Source organism: Fundulus heteroclitus, chromosome 15 (genome assembly GCF_011125445.2).
Source record: "Fundulus heteroclitus isolate FHET01 chromosome 15, MU-UCD_Fhet_4.1, whole genome shotgun sequence".
Classification (NCBI taxonomy): Eukaryota; Metazoa; Chordata; class Actinopteri; order Cyprinodontiformes; family Fundulidae; genus Fundulus; species Fundulus heteroclitus.
In genome coordinates, this window is record NC_046375.1 from 1,938,658 (window position 1) to 1,964,798 (window position 26,141).

Here is a 26,141-nt window from a genome sequence, read left to right on the forward strand (position 1 = left end):
TTTACTCTCAAGACCACAGCAGCCTCCCTGATAAATTTCCTGCTTCTATTAATATCAATTTTGAAGGCTGACTGTAGTTGGGATAGTAGGGATTTAATAGGCTATGCATGTTTGACAAACAGTTCATGGACATTGAGGGAAGACTTTTTTTTGTTTTTTTTGAATGTTTAATCTATTATTGAAGTTAAGCAAACCACAAGACGTAAAGCGAAACATCTCGGTGATGGAAGACCTCCAACAACAAAACGACGCTCCACATCTCCATCTTTATTTCTAGACGTCTGTGCAAATGTGCTGAAACCTGGGAAAAGCTCTGCGTCAGCGTTTCATGGCGTATTAATAAAGACTCCCTCAGGTTTATAACCTTCCGAGAGCACTCGGGGGAAAATAGCAAGGCGTGTGTGTGTGTGTGTGTGGGGGGGGGGGGGCTCTGTCATGTAAAGCTAAAACATCTCAGCGAGCGAGCGCAGCGGAGAGAGAGCTCGTGTTCAGCGGGCGTGCAGCGAGCCACAGACCACAGAGCCCTTTGAAAGCGTCAAACCATCAAAACAGAGGCTCTGTCTGGAGTAGCGCCGGAGTGGACCGCTGCGAGAGGAGGAGTGCGTGTCTGTGTGAGTGTCTCACCTCTTGAGGTTGAGCAGAGCCCAGGGGATGCCTGTGGGCGTTTTGAAGGCTGGCAGCAGCTTTTCACCCAACTCCACCGCCTTCCTACGGAACACCTGAGAATAATAATAAAAAAAAAAAATTATTATCCAAGGGTCTCGCCAAGAGACAAATTTGTATTTTTTCCAACAATATTTAAAAAAAATACCTTCACACCTCAAATTAAAAGGTGAAAATAATTGAAATGGCAACATTAAAAAGCTGATAGAGCCCAATCACAGCTCTGTGAATATAAACCCTTTAGTTAACTTGAGAAAAAAAAAAGCTTCATTTCGCTATCCAGGGGAAATGTTTTACAGTTTTGTTGGAAAAAAATAAAGATAACAGCGTTATCGCCACATAACGAGATGGTTTTTGATTGTCTTAATAAGTGGTTGCGCCTGTGGATGAGCTTTACACTGCAAAAAGGGATCTAAAAGTAAGTGCAATTTTCTTGAAATTTGTATATTTTTCTTTGATTTGAGCACATAAATAAGACCATTTGCCAATGCAATAAGATTTTTGCACTTAAAATAAAAACAATTCATCTCCATCATCTTATTTCAAGTGCAGGATGTCTAATTATCTTATTTTAGGGGTAAACATACTCATTCCATTGGCAAATAGTCTTATTTAGCTGTTCAAATCAAGGAAAAATTTACTAATTTCAAGAAAATTGCACTTACTTTTAGTTCCCTTTTTGCAGTGTAGCCTTAAGCCGATTCATTAATGGGTTACGGTCTGTGTTTAAAACATAAAACTATTATACTATATAGAATAATATTAGCTGAAGAGTTGTTAACAACTGCAATAATTAGCACTTTAAAATGAGAAAGACAAGAAAGCATCTCTCTGTCTTGTAGTATATAAATACGATATGAAGGAGAGGCCCATCTCTTTAAGCCACTCTTCAAAATGGGAAAAACCAGAGAACATGACATTCAAGTACTGTGAAATTACTTTAAAGGAAAAAGGACCAGAAATATCTGATTAGTGGAATCGGCTTACATGTAACTAGGGACACTGACGTTGCCTGATAATAGATACAAACCTCGACTTTTGGTTATTTAAAGCATATCTTCCTGTTCATCCAAATTATCTAGTGAATCTATCACTTCAAGTAAAAAAAAATGAAAAAGTCGTCTCCAGGCAGACACCTTATCTGAGAAAAGGTTTGTTTTTGGATGCCTTTGCTGTCTTTTACATTTAGACGTCCCGCTGCAGAGCTACCAAACACCGCCGTGCTGCAATGTTTACCTGCACTCACATCACTTTGCACAGTTTTAGAGGCGATAAAGTTAAATGTTCATGTGGAGTAACCTTCAGCGCCGATTCAGGGCCGTCTGCAGGGACGCTGTGTTGCTTTAAATAACTTCATGAATATTTAACAAATGAAATGAGAGCAAAATGAGACCTGGATCTGCGCTATGACTGGGTGACGGTGTCCTACTATGATCATGTGTATAATCCACTTTCTACTGCTCTAAATGGGGCTCGCTTCCACAATATATAAACTAAAAAAAAAAAACAGGTCTTAAAGAAACATCCAGGCTGATCTGACTTTAAATTGTTATTGTCCATTTCAAAACCATTTAGATTTGAATATTGCTATAAATTCATGTTACTAACCAGAATAAAGCAGTGGTGGCAATTTGCCCCTATTTTAAAGACGTCATAATATCCTTATTGATTTCAGATAGGGTGCAAACATCATAAAGCAGCTTTAACGCTTATTAGCACCCCACCAAAAGACATGTTATCTTTTATTACAGTAAGATAATCTCCCATTATAACAGTTAAGTGAAAAAAAAAATCATCCTTTATTATTATGACATATTATTATGACAAACGCAAACCATGTAAAAAAAACAAAAACAAACTACTTCTAACTAAATCCTAAATCACTGAGTCACCTAATAATGAATGAATTGCGATTAAAGCAACTTTTTAAATGAGAGCTTTATTTACTCATGTCCTCCTCAGTGTGCACATGACAGTTAATTAGCAAATAATTTCTCACAGATGTATAAATAGGGCACACAGGACCTTTTTTTATTAGCCACTCTTCAAAATGGGAAGCAGAAGAAAACATGCAATGATGTGCTAATCGTCACGTCAGAACGTGGCAGCAATAAAGTATATATATATATATATATATATATATATATATATATATATATATATATATATATATATATATATATATATATATATGGCCTAAACTTGTTCATTGTCTACCACTGGGAGCTATATATAAGTCTGAAACAACTGCCTAACAAAGCCATTACAAGGCCTTTGTTTGGCAGTAGTATAAAGCTTGGTACTGCACATTACTCCAGACTTTTTGAATAGGGGGTTTTCAGCTGACGTCACGCTCACGTGACTACTCAGCGCGTCCGCCATATTGGGTGGCAGTCGTTTCGCACCGTTGACCTGCATTGTATGACGCCTTAGGCAGTATTGGAAGTGAACAATGGGGAAAACGTGTTTAATGGTTGGTTGCACGGCCCGTGGAGGTGGAGATCAACGCTCTTTCTATCGCCTACCAGCCGTAATAGTGAATCAGTGTGAAAAAAACAAAACAGCTGTCTGAACAACGCCGTCACCTATGGCTGACACGGATATCCAGGTCCGATTTGGACGGTGTTAAGCTGGAATACGCCAGAGTCTGCGGTGCTCACTTTGTCACAGGTAATTAACTGTTAAGTATTTAAAACACGTAAGAAGAATATATTAATAATAGGGCTTGGGCGTCATGTTGACTGCCTCCGCCGCCTCTACTGCCTATTACTACCACGTACTGTACTCCCTCTCTCAGCCGTGTTTTAATTTGATTAATTTCACCTTAACTTGATTTCAACCATGGTAAACCGTTGCTGTATTGTGGGCTGTAACAGCGCAACACATGATCGCCATGGGAAAAACATAGAAACAGATTAATTTTCCACCGCTTTCCTGCCTGGAGGCGCAACCACGGAGAACAACTGTTAGCAATAACAAAGAGTCGTCGGCTCGCTTGGATCGCGGCTGTAAGTCGACCGAACATAACTTTCCACAGTATCCCGATGTCAATGAGAGTCTGTTCTAAACGTTTGAAACACATAGCAGCTAGTTAAAAGTACATTACATGCGCGAGTGGTTGTTAGCGCTAACGGTTAGCATGTGCTAACCCGTCTGAGCGCAGCTTACCTTTGAACGAGTTGCTGTGTTCCCACTGTTTGCTGGCTTTATGATCTGCAGCTCCTACCGGCGCCAATACGGTAAATACAACTTAATTTTGCGCTGGTCATTGTTCTGCTTAAATAATTAAAGCCGCGAGCGGCGTCGATCGGCCTTGCAGCCAAGTGCCTTCGCACACCGCCGGCCGCCAGCCACCGCAGAAGCATGCGACACATTTGCGTCGGATTGTTTACATTTTTACCATCTTATTAAAACTCACCCGTCCACGTATGATGGCGATTTCCTTGATGTACATAACCAGATGTGAACTGGTTGTGAGCCTCTAGACCCTTGTAAGCTCTCATTTCCTCAAGAGTGTGCAGAGGGTTTTCACCGAACACCAGGTAATGCATCTGGATTACGGCTAAACAAGGCACCGTGGAGGGCATACGGGTCCATATGGTCGATCACGGAACATTTCCTCAGATATACGTCCTTATCTGGTCGCTCTAGCCCGCTGGCATACTTATCCATTCGCGATACGATAATACGTGTAAGACAACTAGAGATAAGGAAGTGTGCCACCCAATATGGCGGACCGGAAGTTGGCCAGTGACGTCAGTGAAAACCCCCTATTGAGAAAGCTCCCTGGAGAAAACAGTCCAGTTGCTTTGTTTTTTTTTTTACTTTTTTTTTTGGAATGACCATGACCTGGATGACTGAGAATCTTCACCACCAACGTCTGAAACAACTGTTCTAGGATGCCAGGTTTGCCACCACGTACAATGAGGTTAGTAACACAATAAAAACTGAATCTCTAAAGCTTGCATTCATGTGGCGGTCACAGAATCTTCGTAACAACCATTAAGCACCATCTGCCCGGTAAAAACCTCGTCCTTCGAATGTAAACCTGGGATGTTTGTTAAAAAGCTTCAGAGATGTTAGAACAACTCTGAAACTCAGAGTGAGATTGAGATTCCCGGCAACATAAATCTACAGGTGGGTCTAGAGTAAAAAAAAAAAGATGATATATATGTAAAAGCAAACTGCTAAGTACGGTGGAGGGCCTATGATGCTGTGGGGTTAGGGTAATCATAAACTCTTTTGAAAATTTAAAACAATATGGTCATTACCAGGTGTTTCAGCAGGATAGTAATCCAAAACTTTAGAACCTGCCGTTCTAAATCTTATTTAAAAAAATGGGGGCGCTGAAGAGGGGTGCCAAAGAATGTGGCACTGGTGACTTAGATTAAGTATATATTACTTCTTAACGGGGTTTTTTTCCGCCTCTCAGAGCTGTAGTAAAAGATTATTTTAAAGCTTTTCACACATCCCTTTTCCAGGGGCACCAATAAGTGTGGAGAGCTCTGTACTGTCAGCAGCAATCAAACCAGATTTCTCTCCCGGAGAAGGACCTGCTGTACAGACTTTGGAGCGGTGTTAGGCGAAGGGTCTCAGTGTCTCTTTCTCAGCGCGACGTTTTATATTTAGCTCAAGGCACTGAGCCGGTGAAAATGTCAGGATGTAGTGAGTTCTGCCCTAACATGCAGGAGACAGTTGGACACAGATGTCGCGCAATTCGGCAGCTTCTCGTCGTGCTGCTGCAGCTGACCGCTACCGTGAGATAAAATTACTCCTTTTTAAACTTCACGCTAACATTCAAATCCTTTCATTTGGCAGTAGAATCAACAAAGCTTCTTATTTAGTGCTCCAGCCGGCAAAATAAACTATTTGAAAGCGGTTTTCCTTTTTCATATTTCGAGTAGAGAAAAACAAACATGACGCCCTGTGACCTGTCTCTCTCTCTCTCTCTTTTTCTCTGTTCTCCATCTTTCACACAGACGCACTCAGAGGTGTGAAGTAGCAGAGACTAAACTGGCAGCTATCAGCCCCAGGGACGGACCACTCAGCAGAGTCTGAGAGGGGGGGGGGGGGGGGGGCAGGCGGGAGGACACGTTTTCTGCTAAAAACAAAAGCTCAAGAGGGGCCCGCGTGTCAAAACAATGAGGCAACGTCACGGCTTTTCTCTGAAATCACACGTTGCCGCGGCTGCAACAGGGATGAGGCTTTCATGTGCACGCGTTGACGAGACGAAATCGGCAATATGCAGAATCCACAAGGACTGTAAGACTTTAAATAATGTTATCTGAGCCCCCATGCCAAAAAAGTTTAAAAAAAAAAATGTTTGGTATCGATCGGTAATCTCTTTTCCCCCCCCCCAGTTTCAAATGTTTTATTTTCTGAACAAACTGCTCTAGAGTCCAGTGGCGGCATGCATTGCACTTAGTGATGTATAGTAGGGCTGAACAATTAATCGCAGTTTCAATATAATTGTGATTTAAAATAACGCAATTTCCAAATCGCAGAGGTCTGGCTATGTAACAATTAGAGAATTAGACACGTCCATTAGGTGTTGGTAAAATGTTTGAAGTGGCTTTGCCTCCACATGGAAGGGAAGACAGTTTCAGCAGTGAGATAATCTAATTTTATTACTTGTTTTAGAGTTTGTATAATCATACAAAGCATTAAGTTCTGGTCAATCAGTTTAATACATAGACTTGCTTGTTGGTTGGACTTTGAACTTTATCCTCAACAAGGATTGATGTCCAATTAAATTAAAAGCTGTTCTCTTGAATAATATTCTGATTAATAGAAACATTAAAAGTTCATATTTATAATAGTCCTTGTTTGAAAACATCTTTATTTAGAGAACATTTTTGTTGCTTGTGGTTAATGCGGAGAAAATTCAGAATTGCAATTTTGGTTGAAATATATTGTCGGCAGAACGCAATCATTTCTGCTCCCAGTTAAGATGCTGTGGGTCTTTTAGCAACTAATCCACATGGCGATGAAACAAATTGATTTGTTGTTTGTATATATTTTGAAACACATGATAAATTAAACTGGGAAAAAAAAAAAATCGCATTAAATTACAATATTAAGAAAAAAAAAATCGCAATTAGATTATTTTACAAAATCGTTCAGCCCTAATGTATAGCTTGGATGCAGCCGCTCTCTATGCACCGTTTCTGAGCTCATCTAAAGGCCGTATGAAGTTTGGGAGGTCTGTAACGATTGTATAATCTGCAGAAAGTTGGAGACCTATGCACACCATGCGACTCAGCATCCGCAGCCCCGACTCCATTTACATGGCCGACCACTTCATGGCTGTGCTGCTGTCGCTCCCAATCACTTCCACTTTGCCATAAAACCACTGATAGTTGACTGGGGGGATGTTTTACGACCAGACTTATTACAGAACCATGCAGGGATTCTCAGCTTCTGAGAGCAACCCATTCCTTTCTTTTACAACATGTTTGCAGAAACAGTCTGCATGCCTGACGCTTGACTTTACACAAGCCGTGGAAATTATGGAACAACTGGCTTTGATTATTTGGAAATGATGAGCGAATACTTTTTTTTTTACCAGTGTACTGTGTTGCCGCTGCTCCATGCTGATGTAAATCAACGTTTCACGTGCTAATCGGATCATAAAGATTCAATCCACAAGCACAGACAACACAGAAAAAAGCACCACACTGCAAAAACGGATTTAAAAATAAGTAAAATGTTCTTAAAGTTAGTGTATTTGTCCTTGATTTAAGCAGGTAAAAAAGATTATTTGCCAATGGAATAAGTATTTTTACCCCTAAAATAAGATATTTAGACATCCTGCACTTGAAATAAGGTGATGGAGATGAGTTGTTCCTATTTTAAGTGCAAATATCTTATTCCATTGGCAAATAGTCCTATTTACCTGCTTAAATCAAGGACAAATACACTAATTTTTAGAACATTTTACTTATTTTAAGTTCCGTTTTTGCAGTGCAACGTTTCAAACAAGGAGAACTCACACTGCAAAAACGGAACTAGAAATAAGTAAAATGTTCTTTAAATTTGTGTATTTGTCCTTAATTTGAGCAGGTAAATAAGATAATTTGCCAATGGAATAAGAATTTTGCACTTAAAATAGGAACAACTCATCTCCATCATCTTATTTCAAGTGCAGGATGTCTAATTATCTTATATTAGGGGTCAAAATACTCATTCCATTGGCAAATAATCTTATTTACCTGCTCAAATTAAGGACAAATACACTAACGTTAAGAACATTTTACTTATTTTTAGATCCATTTTTGCAGTGCACTGCTGCAAAGTCAGAGTGCATCTTCTTAAGCCCACCGGCTATCATTAAATACATTTGCAAACACGTCATCACATTCACTAAGTTTCCCAGACCACAGCAAGAACGAGCCAAACGATGTTAAAATTAGATCAAGAAAAAGCCAAACAATAAGCGGAAAATATTGTACACTGAGCCTAAATCCGATTTTCCTTGTGTAATTCTGGGCTTTCAAGGCACAGTATGTTAAGGCTAGAATGCAGGATGGCATTGCTGACACCAGATTATGTGTGAATACATCTCTGTTTTATGCTGCACAAATGGGAGCAGCGCTGTGTCGTAACAAGGCATCAGATGCCAGAGATTAATGTCTTTAATAATGCTGGAAGCACACTGAGGGGAAGGAAAGTCCCAGAGACGCACAGACGAATGAATTACACACAGCCCGAGTCCGAGGCCATCAAGCAAGCTGACAACAAGCTTTAATAAGCAAGTGAATCATACAGAACCTGCAGAACACGCTCAAAAAAACCAGAGGCTGATGCCGTTAGGAAAGGCTAATGTTGATAATCGCATTTCATACCTCAGTGCCTGTGACACAATATCCATCAGGAAGATTTACTGCTGCACAACAGTGTGTTTGTTTCTCTGAGTTAATCCTGGTTAATAGATAAATTAGTTAACAGTACGTGACAATTCAGAAAGTCCCCCCCCCCCCCCCCAAGACCTCAGATGGCTGCTTCAGATGCACAATAAATGTTCATGAGCGGAAAAAGAAAGACGGGAACTTGTGCAAAAGGCCAACCTGAAAACATGGTGCAACAATCGTCTACATCAGCTCTCGACAACGGAGATTTTGCTGCAGGTAACATGTTTCAAACAGTGGGCGATATTGCATTGCTCCTTTTAACATCTAGATCAAATTAGACATAAACTGCTAAATGGATCAGTCAGATCAGTAATAATGTGTGTCCTGGTCTTCAGTTTACAACTGTACGTAATTCTGCTAGAGGGATGAAGATTATCAATTTGCACTGCAAAAACGGATCTAAAAATAAGTAAAATGTGCTTAAAATTAGTGTTTTTGTCCTAGATTTGAGCAGGTAAATAAGATTATTTGCCAATGTAATGAGTATTCTTACCCATAAAATAAGATAATTAGTTATACTGCACTTGAAATAAGATCATGGAGATGAATTGTTCCTATTTTAAGTGCAAAAATCTTATTCTATTGGCAGATCATTTTATTTACCTGGTCAAATTAAGGAAAAATACACTAATTTTAAGAACATTTTACTTATTTTAGTTCAGTTTTTGCAGTGTGCTTGGATGATGGTGCTTTACTCTGTCTATGCATCCATCCCATATCAGATTGCACAAGGGAAACCCTATTTCCTGACCCCCTTTCTTATTGTAGAGGATTATTCTAGCATTCCCAGCAGGGCAAGAACGTATTTAGTCAGTCATTGACCACACAAGTTCTCCTGTTTAGCAAGTTGACAGGTCTGTAATTTGTCTATGAGAGACAAAATCAGAAAAGAATATCCAGGAAATCACATTGTAGGATTTTTAAAGAATTTATTTGCAAGTTATGGTGGAAAAGAAACATTCAACTCAGTACTTTGTAGCATAACCTTTGTTAGTAATGACGGAGGTGAAACGTTTCCTGTAAGTCTTTACCAGGTTTACAGCTGGTGTTTTGGCCCATTCCTGCATTCACTGGGGCAGTGATGTTTTTAGGGCAACACTGACGTTCAACCCCCTCTACAAATTTTTTATGGGGTTGAGGTCTGGAGACTGGCTACGGAGTCACTCCTTCGCTGCCCATGCGTTGTGTCTGGGATCACTGTGATGCTGGAAGACATCAGACATGTTCCATCTTCAGGTGTTCTCACCAATGTAAGGAGGTTTAGTCTTAAAATCTCACGATACATTGCCCCGTTCATTCCCCCGTTCACACGGATCAGTCGCCCTGTCCCCTATGTAGAAAACAGCCTCAGAGCATGATGCTTCCACCCCCATGCTTCGCAGTACTATGGTCTTCTTGGGAACTCAGCATTTTTCTTCCTCCAAACACAACGAATTGAGATTGTGCCAAATTTGGTTTCATCTGACTGCATGATATTCTCCCAATCCTGTCCTGGATCATCCACATGCTCTTTGGGAAACTTCAGACAGGCCTGGACCAGTACTGGCTGAAGCAGGGGGCCACACCTGGTACTGCAGGATTTCAGTCCCTCTTGGCGTAGCTGATGGTAGCATTTATTAGTTTAGTCGCAGCTCTCTGCAGGTCAATCATCAGAGTAAGGAAGCTCTACTCCAGCGTTCCTCCCTCAACATCTAAGGCGGACTCCAACCATCCCACAGTGAGTTCATCTCTACCACTTGCATACAGGATCTTGTTCTTAAATCAAGAACTTCATCTTTTGGCTCAGCTTTTTCTGAGTCACTCTCATCAGCATGCTGGACGCTTAAAACAGACACTCACAAAGCACTGTATTTTGTTCCCCGACCCTTAGGCGAGTTATATTATATATATATATATATATATATATATATATATATATATATATATATATATATATATATATATATATATATATATATATATAAACATACCCTATCCTGCTGCAGAGCAGAATACAGTGAATTCCACTATTGATCCCAATAAACATGCACTATTCAGCACTATTTGTCACAAGTGACAAATATATTTCAAAGACACGACAAGATTTGATGTTTCAAAAGAAAAAAAAGATCCTTTATTTCCTCATGTTTAGAACAGTGTACCTCGTGTTTGTGAATACGTCAGCATACGTGGCAAAATAGGAATGACAGAGAGATGCTTTACGATCAAAAAGAGCGTGTCAATAATGCAATCACAGTAAACTGGTTTAATGTGACGCTTATAGGACATTTCAAGTACCACAATGATGTATTAGGTATTTTAAGGGACTCAAACTAGCCTTGATGCCTGCACCATAAGTGTATTTTTGTGGCTGAGACAGTAAAGCTCAGAGCAAAGTGTGGAGACATTGTAATGATGAAAAAGTATGAAAATATTCAACAATAGTTTCACATTTACGTGCTTTCCATATAATGTGCACAGCCTTCCTCTTCACCTAAGAATGCACCAAACGATTAGCTGCTTTTGGTAACTTCAGAAAAGAGGTGAAAAACAAACAAGTGATGATAACAATGTCAGTTTTCATTCTCCATATGACCTAGAAATGTAAAGCCAACAACTCAATCAATGGATAATAGCAGCGGATTAAGAAATATTTCTATTTCATTTTGAACTCTTCTGTTTCAGAAAAGACGAGCTACAGCCGTAAGCTTCCCGTTTTCTTATAATCAGCGAAGCAGAGAGGTTTATATTAAGGAATGAGCCTTGCAGCAATAAAGAAATCAACTCTGTGTACAGTGGGAAGGTTAAGATGTGATTTAGTTTAGGAGACATCGGTGGAAGGTCCACAGAAACCTGTAAAGGTTGTGTGTTTATCCGGCTCTGTGTTGCTGCCTGTATGATTGTGTTGCAGTCCAGGGAGAGTCGTGTAGACAGCTTCCTAACCAAGATGAATCATTGGGGCTGGCCTCTGTGTGACCAGCAGGCCTAGTGGGACATGTGCCCCAGATTATAGCAGCGTCGGTGGGATGAAGTGAGACCCCCGTCTCGACAGCTCCTGCTGCCTGTGTGTCCCTCCTGGACCCGTCTCCTCCCCCTGTGTCAACTCCTCCCTCGTCTTTCCTCCTCATGTCCCCGATGTTCACGTTTTACTCAAGATTTACTGTGTCACCTCTCCTTTTTCTCATTCTGGCTTTGTTCTTCGGTTTTCACTTCTGTTTGTTCATTTATAAAACTCAGGCATCTCATGATTTAATTCTATTCTCCCATCTGAAGGGCCATCTTCCAGTTCTTAGACACAAAATTGAAAATCTTATCTACCGTTCTATTCATCAAACTATCTTTCGTGCTTGAAATATAACCACTAATTTTCTTTCTTTTTTTATCTGTTAATGTAGTATTCTGGGATGCTTTTCTCAAGACATTAGTTGCGTTCTTTATTTTTTAGAGAAAATGTGTTTGTGAAGCCGATCAATATTAAGCAAGAAAAGATGAACAACTGTTTTGTCTTCATACAAAAACAGTTGCAATTTAACAAGGAAGCAATTTTAAATTATGTCAAACACCATTTGCTCCGATTCCTTTTGATTTGAAAGAACAAAAGTCCCCCCAAAAGATTCGGTTTGAGAGGCTTCAATACCTTTTTTTTTTTTTTAACGACACAAGTTCAAAATATTTGGCTCATAAACATTTTTGAAGTTTAATGTTTGTTTAAAGTTTGTTTTGTTGTTGTTTTTAAATAGAAAGCGCTCTTAGCTCAGTGTCAATGTGTTAAGATATGTCTTTTTTAATAGCGTAGTTGACAGAAACAGTGTTAGTTAATGAACAGAACTTTGTTACCTTATTGTTCACATGCCTTCAACTTTGTTCTTGTTTTTAAAAAGAACTAGAAACTCATCTTTTTTAATGCTTTTGATTAACTATTAGGATGCTGTCATTTACATTTTTTTTATTTAGTTTTCTTCCATACAGCACATTGTGATCTATATAAATAAAGTTATCCTAACTCACCCATAGAAAGTACCCCTGGCTCAGTACTTCTGTGTCTAAAGCTGTTTCTATCCTGGACAGAGTCACAACCAGAGCTCTTTATGCCTTTTTCTTTAGTTTCCCTTTCCATAGGTAGTATGTGATAAAATATTCCTGGATCTTGTTTAACAGTGTCTTTTTCTTAGATGGAGTCTCTGATGCAAATGTAGCTGAAATTTACTTTTTTGTTCTCCATAGAAGGTAGTTCTTGTCCAGAGTCCTCGTGTTTTTCGGTCTCTATTCTGCCTGTAAAACCCTTTGGTTGGTCTTTGTGATGCATATTGAACCTGGTTTTGGATTTGCTGGAATGATAATCCTGTTAAAGCAGATTCAATAAATATTCATTGTATCAACGACTCTGTCGGATGGATCAATGAGTTTTGTTTTACTAAGTGACTCAAAATATTAAACTGAATTTGACCACGTTGTATTATAACAACTAATCTTGACCATTTTAACTGAATTTGAATCTATATTTAAGACTGAATTGTTCTGCAGTTAAGTGATATCAATAGAATTTTATATACGTACATGAAATTAATGGATCTGTTTGCCTCGTTAACTGCCTTGAGTTGATATTTGTTAAGGATTAGTGAAATATAGATAAAATTAATTTAAATTAGTGGACTGAAAGACAAACAGGCTCATTTAAAAGCAAAACAAATCATTGAAGAAATTGCTTTTGCGCAAAAAAACAAAAACACCAGTCAGTTTTCCTTCCTAGTTGAGATACAAGTTATCGACTGAGTTTATCTAAAGTGGATTGATCTTATCGATCGACTGGCCGTTAATTAATGAGCGTTAATTTTCTTTAAAACCCTAGTTTTATCAAGAGGGTCTTTCCATAACTTTAAAAATATGCTGAATTTTAAATATATATTTCTAAAAGTTTATTGTGTCACCTGTATTAAATACTGAGTGAATAGACAAAACAAGTAAAACAATCGCAAGACGATCAGTTGTCTGCACCCCCACTTCGTAGCATTCCTTGATTTTACATAAAATTCATGATCAATATGTTGCCCAGTAAAGATATCGCAGTTATTTATTTACAAATACTGACTGATCTTGCAAAGACGTCGCCTTTATAACGCTTAATGAACAACATACGAGTGTCTTTGCCAAGCTTAATGAGGCCAAATAACCCAATCTAGGGGCAAATTAAAAAGGCTGCAGTATTTGTTAAACTGGGTCCATGCAAAGCAATCCTGGATGAAGAACAAGCGACTTTGTTGGTGAGTGTCAGCTGAAGGAGGTCGCTTTGGAGGCTGCAGCTCTGACAGCTGTATTGGAGAGGCTTAGCCAACACACACACACACACACACACACACACACACACACACACACACACACACACACACACACACACACACACACACACAGAGCACTCTGAGGAGGTGACAGCTTTCAGTAGTTAAGAAGCCTGCTGTTGTGTGAATGGTTGCTCTTGTCCTCCACTCCACCCGGCTCTGTCAGAGCCTTTCCCTCGGCCTTTCTGGGTTTAAAACATCGCTTTAGAAGTGGGAAAGAAACACGAGGAAAGGGAGCGGGAAATATTTACTTATGGAACGGGATCTGTAATCGATGAAGAGCAGGAAGGAGCAGGAAAGGAAAGGAGGATGAGTCTGATTATTAACTTAAGTGTTGGCATAATATGCAAATAATAGAATAACAGTACAGAGGAATGAAGAACGCACGTGATTCAACCCAAAGAACAGATTTTTGTTTCTGCAGTACATTGCATTAAGCAGGAAATAGTTTTTTTTTTTTGCATTCACCAAAGGTGTGAGGGGATGGCGATGGAAATATCTCCGATGTAAAACATTTCTCAGCAGGAGGCCTCAGAGTAAAACATTCATATTTAAAGATAAATGACCTGAACATGAATCCGTGCACTGACAGAAAATGTGCGTGAAATATTGTGATGAAGAATGAGGGATCTTACCTTTCGCTGTCAAAGTTACAAAAATTTATGTGAAACATGGGATGTTTCAGTAAAACTGGACTTGACAAGTTGTGAAATGCTGAACATAGTAAAACCGAGTGCTGTAGAAAACAACATGTGATTCAAATTGTGCCATGAAAATTAGACACAGTGAAACTTTATGTCCTTAAAATTATATTATGGTGAATATTAATGTTAAAAATATTAAAGGTAATAAAATGTAACATTGCCGGTTCTTATTCACAGCCTCGATTCTATCATTCCTCGCGTCTACAGAGTAATTTTTGTCCCTTCGCCTAGATCAGAATACAGCAGCAGCGGCATTTTGTGTTAATTTTTCATACGTTGACCCCTCATAGATATGGAAGCGACATGCGACTTTAATATAAAAACAAACATTAAAGGTATATAGCCACGTTATATGCTTATAAAAACAGACCAAAAACCATTTGATCATGATAAAATAAGGTTATATACACCAAGCCTCCATCTTGATAGTGATTTGAGGCTAAATATAGTCCCACAACGGACACGATGAACAGGTAAGAACAGACGTGGCGCCACCTACAGACAGTATCGTAGAACTACCATAACACCGGTTTGCTTAAATAATAAATCACTTGTAAACAATGCCGGACAAAACCTGACCCTCTGCAATGTCTTGAAGTAAAGTGCTAGCTTGGGGTGATCGAAGACCAACGTTATTAATTAAATAAACCGATCTAACAGCAACTTTAAAAGCCTCACATCAGAACATTTACTCAACCCTGTGGTCCAGGCTTTTCCCTCTTGGAATTATACATTTTTTTTTTTTTTTTTTTACTGAATCTTGGAACATTCTGCATTGTTTCGCTGGGAGATGCTAACAGCCGTTAGCCGCTTCCTTGTTTAGCCCCTGTTGCGCAAGCTCTGTGACGTACTTCCTCTGTTATTTAAGAATAAACACAAAATTATTTATTGACTAACAAACTGAGCAAAAGCAAAACATAAAACGGCAAAACAACAACTAATACGCCAGCAGGACGTGATAATCTTTAATAAAACTTTGTATGCATCCAGAGTGAGCTACTGACGTATAAATAAATAAATTAAAAAAAGTCAAATAAAGTGGCTATGCACCTTTAAAAGCACTCTGTGAAAATGTATCTTTAGAAATTTATCTATTTCCCACAAGGCTATTGGACAGGGAATAAGGTCCCCAAATACAAATAAAAATAATTTCCAGACTTATCTACACCTGAGACGTCTCAGATCAAATTCCAACCGTTTTTTTAACACGAAGTAGAAACGTTGCACCATCAAAGCGGACCAGAGGTACCGCTGGTGAAAGCTTGATGAAACTAGATGGAGGAAAAACAGAGATGGAGGTGAATAAACAACTGAGAGAGAGAAGGAGGCGTTTCAGCAGCGTCAGGAATGATAAAACAGACACAAGTGTCTCATGTGGTCTGGGCGCTTTTACGCAGAGCTGATCAGTCAATCGGGTAATTAACCGACTAGAAAACAACTGGGTTTATAATTTATATCGTGAATAGCTGTGCATTTAGACTGCTGGTTACCCAAAACAATCAACTTAAACGTGCTAGAATAAGAAAATTAAAAATGCACGCATTAAAACACGATCGACTGGGTCAATAATACATCCAACAAATGCCTCCCTCAGAAGTAAAGTCTGCCTGAATGTTTTAAGTTGTTTGGTAATAGTTGAACACAGCTCTGTAAGAAGAAAAACCTATGATGCTGCTGCTGCTGCAGAGAGCCGGCCAATATATTCGCTTAATTCACCACAACCGGGGCCAGACACCAGCCCTGGAGGTGCAGTCCAGCAGCTGGGAGCACGCTGGTCTTTACTTTATAATTAGCCCTTCAAGCTGCAGCTCCGTCACAGCCACAGCCTCCGCATGCAGGATAATTAAACACACTGTAAATCTGATTCCTCTATTTTGAAACTGTAACATGAGCTGGTGGGGAAAAAAGAGCGAATAAATTAGCTTGCTGTGAGTCTGAGCTCAGCTCTTACACCAGCGTCACACGACGAGCTTTTTTAGAAAACGGTGGCAGATGGATTTGAGAGACCAACTTTTTTTCTGGGGCTAGTTGTGCAGCTGGAGGAGTGATTTTTTTAAAAAATTTTTTTTTTTAGATCCAATTGCTTCAGCCGTTAGCCTCTCTAACCCGACCATCAACATGCAGCCATATGTGTGTGAATAAGCAAAGCAGATCAACCGCCGATAAAACGTTCCCTTGTGTCCTGTGGCACGATCGGTGCTGACTCTGCAGCCTTTTGACAGTCGGCTCCTTTCGACGGCGCCGCTATGGAAATAAGGACGGTACGGTAAGGTGAATTTACATAGAAAAATCGCACACCTGCCGTGGGAAAGTCACAGAAACGGGGCCTGAATGGCACCGCTGAAGGGAGGAAAACTGCAACGTGAGCAACGAGCTGAAAATTTAAAGCGCCGCTGCAGTTTGTGTCTGCCGTGTCAGAAAAGACATAAAGCGTTGCTCATAATACTGACAGAGGTAGATTACCTGCAGGGCACTTCAACGACAAACCAGTGTTTATTACTGAAACACTGAAAGCTCTCCATATACAGGAGCTAGCCCAGCATTTGATTGTGATGATGGGAATATAAATGCCGTAGTGTAAATCCTAATTTATATAAACAGCCAAGCCGACCCACCACTGATATAGCAGCATCTCTGTAGTTATGCTGCTATAGGCTTAGGCTGCTGGAGGACATCAGGGTCTATTTTTCTCACTATGCTGAGTTCTCCTACTGTTCTCCAATCTGCATTGCTTTTCGTTATTTCATCTTTTAACTTTTTGTTCTCTGTCATTTTTCTCTTCATAGAAGGTACACCTGGTCTGGCGTTCTGTTAGCTGTGACATCATCCAGGGGAGGCAGATCATCCTCTATTACCATCTAACATAGAAAGTACTCCTGGGTCAATGTGAGCTTCTGTGCTTTCTGTGTCTCTGCTCTGTCTTCTCTAAGCCCCAGTGGGTCGAGGCAGATGAGCGTTCACACTGAGCCTGGTTCTGGTTCTGCTGGAGGTTCTCCTCCCTGTTAAAGGAGAGTTTTCCTCTCCACTGTCGCTTCATGCATGCTCAGTATGAGGGATTGCTGCAAAGCCATCAACAATGCAGACGACTGTCCACTGTGGCTCTACGCTCTTTCAGGAGGAGTGAATGCTGCTTGGAGAGACTTGATGCAACCTGCTGGGTTTCCTTAGAGAGGAAACTTTCTCACCAACCTGGAGGATTTGATGGAATTTGACTTTGGAAAGAGCCTTGAGATGATTTGTATCATGAATTGGCGCTATATAAATAAATATAAATACATTTAATTGATATAATTAAGGTGTTTTACTCTGAAGTCCTGCTTTTTGGGGTTTTCCTATAGATATTTATTAATTTATAGGGTTGCCATATGTTTTTTTCTCCCCAAAATCCAGATATTTCCTGTCCTTTTAAACTATTATTACAGTAATAATATAAAACTTAATAGGTGGATGGGATGGAGTATAAAGTCTAGAAACACTAAACTTTTTCCATGCTTACAGAACAGAAAATATTTAAATCAAATTTCCCACTTTTTCAGACTGTATAGGAAGACACTAGCTTTTCTGAGTGGATGGATCTCCTACACAGTTTTTCTGTGGAAATTAACAGCGAATTTATACAAAGGCGTCAAGTTTTCTAGGGAACCTTGAACTCGATTATGCTCAGCTGATAAACTTGAACTTTCGCTGGCATCATTACCGGAGCTCTATCTGCCTTTAAGACAGACTTTTTAGTAAATGCATGCAATTTTCAAACATTTGGTATAATAATGTGTAGAACTGATGACTGTGCAAAAATTCTGATGCCATTTACCTTCTGTTGGAGGATAAAAAACACATTTCTAAAGCTGTGCTGGTCAAAAGCACCTCAGGTCTCTCTCTCTCTCTCATATATATATATATATATATATATATATATATATATATATATATATATATATATATATATATATATATATATATATATATATATATATATATATATATATATATATATGCCACAGTAAACGATCTGATGCTAATGAGGATAAAGAACAAACTGAAGGCAGAGATGAAAAGCGGCCCGGCACATCCCAGAGAGTGCATGTGTGATAAGGACGGAGTAAAGCACCGTTTAGGCCTCCCTGTGGAGGGTCGGCCCTGTTGCAGAAAAACAAGGCTGAGCTGTAACCCTGGAAGGCTTTCATCTGGAGGAAAATGTCAACGATTCTTTCCAACAGTTCAAGAAGGCTAAAGACCCTGAAGTGCCCCCCTCGTGGCAAAGCAAACAACTGTTTAAACCAGCGACAGCAAGGCTTTCACCGCCTCCTGCACAATCTCTGGCTTCCTGGAGGAGAATCGGGCCATTTATGGTGGAAGCATCCCTGATCTGTCTGGGAATAAACTCCTAAAACATGCAGATAAATCAAAAGGTGTCATTTCCCTTTTATTCAGTGTGTACTGATGCTGCTGGTTGGCTCTCCCATTTGTAGTTTTGTGTTTTGTTTTATTCAGATGGGTAAAGAATCGTCATCTTACTGTCCAGACCGTGTTTTATACCAACTTTGGGTTGATTTACACCTTTGCAACCCAAGTTTTAAAGTAATTTTCTACCATTTACTAATAGTTTCCCTCATTTCTGAGCAGGAGTTCATCATTTGATCAGTGAACATCATCTGTCCTATTTAACAAGCCTAAACAATCAGAAGTACAATTAAAGGAAACTGGGTGTAATATAACATGAAAATATTAGATACAATTAACAGATTTGAGCAATTACATAATTTAACTACCCAATTATCAAGACAAATTATTTATATTGGTCAAGTCAAAGTATTAAAGTCCTTCCCCAACCCGATCCTGGATAAGTGAAGGACAATGGATGGATGGGTGGACAAAAAAAAAAACTAAAAAGTTATAGTCAAAATCAGGTTTAACAGGATTTTCTACCCTCAAACTCCAAAATCAATACTTCCACTAATTTCTGAGCTTAGCTTTGTTCAACTGACAAACTAAACCGAGTTAAAAACAATCTTATATACCAACTTTGGGTTGATTTACACCTTTGCAACTGAAGTTTTAAAGTAATTTTCTACCATTTACTAATAGTTTCCCTCATTTCTGAGCAGGAGGTCATCATTTGATCAGTGAACATCATCTGTCCTATTTAACAAGCCTAAACAATCAGAAGTACAATTAAAGGAAACTGGGTGTAATATAACATGAAAATATTAGATACAATTAACAGATTTGAGCAATTACGTACTTTAACTACCCAGTTATCAAGACAAATTATTATATTGGTCAAGTCAAAGTATTAAAGTCCTGCCCCAACCGAATCTAGGATAAGTAAAGGACGATGGATGGGTGGACAAAATGGACAAAACAAAACTAAAAAGTTATAAAAATCAGGTTTAACAGGATTTTCTACCCTCAAACTCCAAAATTAACACTTCCACTATTTTCTGGGCTTAACTCTGTTCAACTGACAAACGAAACCGAGTTAAAAACAATCTTATAAGCAAAGTTTACAAGTTGCAAGTCTCTAAATAAACCCTAAAGACATCCCAGAGATCCACGATCTCCTGTAAAGTTTCCGTTCTCTCGCCACACCTCCCAGCCTTATGGGAATGGTGGGCTTGCAGCTTTTTTGCAAAGTAAACATTGTTCCTTCCATGTTGGTTGCTGCCTTGCAGTTAACAAAAAAAAAGCACAAAAGACTGACAGCACAATAGTTTAGAGATTTACTGATCAGGTTGATGAGATCTTTGATGGGATCTCCCATGGAGTGGACAGAGATAAAATAGTTCCTCCACAGATGTTTAGCCACCAAAAAAAAATAACCGTCACTTCTAGAGGCAACAATAACTTGTACAGGTAATATTTATCAGAAAAAGCAGAAACAACAACTGAGAAGGAAGAGCGAGACGAGCCGAGCAAAGAACAAAGATCTTCGGGGCGTAATGTTGCCCAAGTGGTAAACAAAGCTACCTGCCAAACTGCTCTCTGCAAGCAAAAACCCAACAAAGCTTCAGATCCTCACAGCTCGACAGCACGCATGCCAAGATCCACACGCCGGGCCTTAAAAGCACCAAAATATCACAAAAAACATAAATAAAAAACCATCAGCAGTGGCTTCGGCTGCTGCTCATACACAGATGTAAAGATCCAGAGAGGCTCGGAAACAAAGCCGGAGAGATAGCTGATGTAATTGGACTGTAAGTCCCACAGACGAGACGAGCGAGCTGCCTGGTGAGGAGTTGGGAGGCTTTCATAGCGAGCGCGGCGCCGCAGGCCATGGAGCTCCAACGCCCACTCCTCAGTCCTCCAAACTCAGATGAAACAATATGTGCAGAGTGAGAGTGGACGGGGAGCGGACCTCGACAACCTTCATGTGAGGAGAACGCGGGACGCAGCTCCACGAGAAAAGCTGCGCAACTTTGAGCTTATGACGACAAAGACTCCTGCGATAAATAGAAGGAAACGTCTTTGATGCTCTAACAAAGGATCTGAAGCAAAAGGGAAAACATTGATGTCAGATAAACAGAGCGGCGACGCTGCAACTCGCTGCCTTTCCAAGAAGCTTTTACTCCCTGCTGCGTTTAAGCACTAAAGCAGTTTATGGAATAAGTAACAACAGGATGACGTGGCAGATGGACAGGAAGCGATGCAGACCGTCTCCAGCTCCCATTCAGAACTCTAGACATGGATGGAAATCAGAAGACGCTGAATGCCAGCGGCTGAAAGGTGGCCGAGCTCAACCTGAACCCCGGAGCTGCTCCTCTGCATTACAGGGGATCAGCTGAGTGGGTCTGGGCTTCTGGTCAGGTTGCCTCTGTGGAAATGTTTCTGGAAATGTTTCAGTGGCAGGACAGCAGAGCAGAGCCGAGACCTGCTGGGTCTGAAAAACAGGAGAACCTCTCTTCTCAGGTTTCCTTAGTTTCCCCCCCAGACACGGTGATGTGATTGTTTTTAAAGCAGCAACATTAAAAACCCGTTATGAGTTTATGCGATAGAGCCGTACTGTCCCTCAATTATGGAAGGAAAGGAGGGAGAAGGGAAGAGAGGGAGATAGGAAGGAGGAAGAAAGGAAGAATGAGAGAAGGGAAGGAAGGAAGGAAGGAAGGAAGGAAGGAAGGAAAGGAAGCAAATAAGAAAGAGAGGGAGATAGGAAGGAGGAAGAAAGGAAGAATGAGAGAAGGGAAGGAAGAAAAGAAAGAAAGAGGGAGAAGGAAAGGAAGCAAGAAAAAAAGAGAGGAAAAAGGGAAGGAATACAGTGAGGGAGAAGGGAAGGAGGAAGAAAAGAAATTTGAGACAAGGGAAGGAAGAAAGACAAGGAGAAGGGAAGGAAGCAAGGAAAGAAGAGAGTGAGAAGGCAGAAAGAAATAGAGGGAGAATGAAGGAGGGAAGGAATGGAAGAAGGAAGGGAGAGAAGAAGGAAGGAACAAAGAGGGAGAAGGAAAGGAAGCAAGGAAGAAAGCGAGCGAGAAGGTAAGGAAGCAAGAAAGAAAGAGGGGGAGAAGGAAAGGAAGCAAGAAAGAAAGAGAGGGAGAAGGGAAGGAAGCAAGGAAAGAAGAGAGGGAGAAGGCAGAAAGGAAAAGAGGGAGAATGAAGGAGGGAAGGAATGGAAGAAGGAAGGGAGAGAAGAAGGAAGGAACAAAGAGGGAGAAGGAAAGGAAGCAAGAAAAAAAGAGAGGAAGAAGGCAAGAAAGAAAGTGAGGGAGAAGGGAAGGAGGAAGAAAGGAAAATTGAAACAAGGGAAGGAAGAAAGACAAGGAGAAGAGAAGGAAGCAAGGAAGAAAGAAAGAGAGGGAGAAGGGAAGGAAGCAAGGAAAGAAGAGAGGGAGAAGGCAAGAAAGGAAAAGAGGGAGATTGAAGGAGGGAAGGAATGGAAGAAGGAAGGGAGAGAAGAAGGAAGGAACAAAGAGGGAGAAGGAAAGGAAGCAAGAAAGATGAGGGGGAGAAGGAAAGGAAGAAAGAAAGAAAGAGGGGGAGTAGGAAAGGAAGTAAGAAAAAAAGAGAGGGAGAAGGAAAGGAAGGAAGAAAAAAAGAGAGGAAGAAGGCAAGGAAGAAAGAGAGGGAGAAGGAGGAAGAAAGGAAAATTGAGAAAAGGGAAGGAAGAAAGAGAAGGAGTTGGGAAGGAAGCAAGGAAGAAAGAAGAGAAGGATAAGGAAAGGAAGCAAGGAAGAAAAATGGAGAAGGGAAGGAAGAAAGAGAAGAAGGGAAGAAAGCAAGGAAAGAAGAGAAGGAGAAAGAAAGGAAGCAAGGAAGAAAGCGGGAGAAGGGAAGGAGGAAGAAAGGAAGAATGAGACAAGGGAAGGAAGAAAGAGACAGAGAAGGAAAGGAAGTAAGGAAGAAAGAGAGGGAGAAGGAAAGAAAACAAGAAAAAGAGAGGAAGAAGGCAAGGAAGAAAGACAAGGAGAAGGGAAGGAAGCAAGGAAGAAAGAGGGGGAAGGAAAGGAAGCAATGAAGAAAGAAAGAGAGAAGGGAAGGAGGAAGAAAGGAAGAAAGAGAAGGAGAAGGAAGCAAGGAAAGAAGAGAGGGAGAAGGCAGGAAGGAAAAGAGGGAGAATGAAGGAGGGAAGGAATGGAAGAAAGAAGGGAGAGAAGAAGGAAGGAACAAAGAGGGAGAAGTGAAGGAAGCAAACAAGGAAGAGATGGAAAAGGAAAGATGAAATTAAGGAAGGAAACAAGGAAGGAAGATAGAGAGAATGAAGAAAGGAATGAAGAGAGAAAGTACTATTTATTTATTTTATTTCTGTATTTATTGCACCATGAGTCCATCTATCATCCATGGTTCCGGTGAGCTCGCCGTTCCTCGCTCTCCTCAGACACGCAGAAGAACGAGCGGTTCTGCTCCCCTGCAGTCCAGCCCAAGGAAACTTTTGCTCTTTTCACGCCACCGAGCAGCAAAAAAAAAAAAAAAAAAAAAAGGACCCGCAGCATTCTAATTCCTCATTTAGGCACAGGACGCTCGCCTGGGCTGTAATTAAAAAAAACAAACAAAAAAAAACAAAAAAAAAACAAGCACAGACCCTTCTAACTAAAGCTTTACAGCTCAGGTGGTTAAAACTGACCCAGCTGAAACTAAATTAAACATTTTCCCCTCTAACACAGGCGTGTCCAAAGTGCGGCCCGGGGGCCATTTGTGGCCCCTGTGCTGATTTTGGGTGGCCCTCTAACTGCATTTCAAGAAAGATTTGGTCCACCAGCACAGGCCGATGCAGATGGAAGATTTTAGTTTTTAATTAGGGCAAAATTACTCTAGAAAAGTTAAAATCCTATAATTGAAAATGTTAAAGTTTTCATCTTTTAATAAACACCCTTCTGTCATTCTCTTTAATTTCATAGTAACATCTGTCCAATGACATTTAATGACTCAAATTCAGACTTTTGTGCATTAATATCTGCTTTGGACTAAATTATTAAAATTGGCTAATTACAGCAAGTGTTTTCAAAGAACAACCGACCCAAACACTGTTCTGATATTGCTAGATTACAAACAGTTCATTATTGTTAAAGGGTCAAATTAAATTATTCAAATAATTTGCAAACTGGACGACCATCTTTTAATACGACAAATAAGCAAAAGTATTTTTTTAAACTTTGGATATAGAGTGATTTACACATTATTTCCTACAACGGACTAATTTATGTATTTAAAATGATCATATTTTGTAGCGCAAGCAAATTAACATATTTTTTTTTGGTTTAAAATGTTTTTATTAATTTTTTGGCCCTCGAGTTCCTTTGACTTGACAATCTCGACCCACGTACCGAAAAGTTTGGACACCCCTGCTCTAACATGCATCTCACACACAGACAACAGAGAGAGAGAGAGAGAGAAATGAGGGAAGTGTAAAAGAAGACAAAAAAAGACACCAGAATGAGTGACAGGCGAACAAGGTGGTGATACGAGTGGTGAGAAAAAGCTGAACAATAGGCATGTCAGAGTCAGCGGCTAATCTGTGATTAGATAGCGCCTCGGCTTGATAATACTCCAATGCGAGAGCAAAGAGGGAGACTCTCTCTGCTTCCTGTCACTCAAAGGCGCGGGTGAGTGTGTGTGTGTGTGTGCGTTGGTATATTAACAAGGCAAATGGCTTCCTCCCCTTATCTTCCTTGCAGGGGGAAGAGATAAGGTCCAATGAGAGCAGGAGTGGAAAGCCGCTTGGCTCCCTTCAGGCCAGATGACAGGAATAAGAAACAAAGCAGCAGACATGAACTCTGGGGATATTTCAGGCTTTCTAACAATGACCGACTGCAGATGTGCCAGTCAGCGACACCAAGGATTAAAGCAACGTCCTACATGAGCGAATGCAGGCGTTTAATTACAGGAGGGTAGGGAAAGCCATATTAACTCCTCCGACATGAAATATACGACGCACTTTAGGTGTTGCACTCAATAAGTAATGTTGTTGTTTGTAGGCGGACTGTAAGCTGATATCTTTCTGGAGCAACAATGGCTATTTAGCATAAACACTGTGGGGATTTAGGACATAAAACAGAGATCAGCCTTTGATGCTCTTAATTCAGGAGTCTGGAGAGACCAAGCGGGGAATTTTCCACCAAATAATCTCTCCTGATATTCAGCCTTTGCAATTAATAACTCTACCTTAACATCATTTCAACACAATCTCTGCAATTTAGACCTCGGATTCCTGCAGATTCACTTTCCAATACTATAAAAAATAAATAAATAACTTCACGCCATTTTTGCTCAAATGAAGAAGCAGTTCATTTGTTATTTTAGTTTATTTACCTTTCAAGCGGCTTGGGCTTTAGCATTAGCTCCAAAACTGGCCACAAAACCTGGCCTTATCCCATCCGCCCCACACACAGGTGCGTCTCCAAAAATGTGAATATCGCAAAATAGTTAAACGTTTTTTTTTTCAGAAATTCAACAGAAAAACATAAAAGCTATTCGACACAGGATTATGGCTTACACCAAAATGTCTCATAAATCGCTATTATTACATATGGCAAATAAAAAATAGAGACATAATCATCATGGGGAGACCGGTGAGTTGACAGTTGTCCAGCAGACGGTCACTAACACCTTCCAGGAAAAAAAGAAAGCTGCTAAAAGTCAGCATCCAAGACGGTGGCTGACAGAGAACTGTATCCAAGGATGTTAATGGAAAGTTAAGTGGAAGGAAAATGTGCCGCAAGGTCAAAAGTATCAATAGTTGGTTTAATGGCTGCGCTCTTACTGTGCTTGATTGGACAGGAAACTAGTCTGACCTAAACACCATAGAGAAACTATGGGCTTTATCAAACGGAAGACGAGCAATGTGCAGGTGACCGGAAGGCCTCCTGCACAGTCCTCATGATACATTTTTTAATTTCAAGCGATACAATATAATTACGATATCAATAAACAAAATAAAAAGCCTCAGAAAACTGCCAAGAATGCCCACAACACATGCCTGTACAAACTTATGGCTATTATTTTTGCCATGCTTATAAATCTCCTCCAATATGACATTTTTGAAATATTTGCCTTAAAAGATAAAACACAAAACATGAAATGTCAGTAAATGACAAATGCTGTAATTATAGACTTTAATGTAT

The 26,141-nt window shown here is 40.0% G+C and overlaps 1 protein-coding gene across 2 annotated transcripts in view; it reads right to left on the reverse strand.

Moving 5' to 3' along the window:
* man1a1 (mannosidase, alpha, class 1A, member 1) overlaps positions 1–26,141 on the reverse strand; it is a 206,336-nt gene that overhangs the window by 67,955 nt on the left and 112,240 nt on the right. For both annotated transcript variants that reach the window (XM_021323925.2, XM_012877375.3), the window contains exon 5: positions 625–719. In XM_021323925.2, the coding sequence (XP_021179600.2) occupies positions 625–719 (95 nt within the window). The remainder of the gene's footprint in view (positions 1–624; positions 720–26,141) is intronic.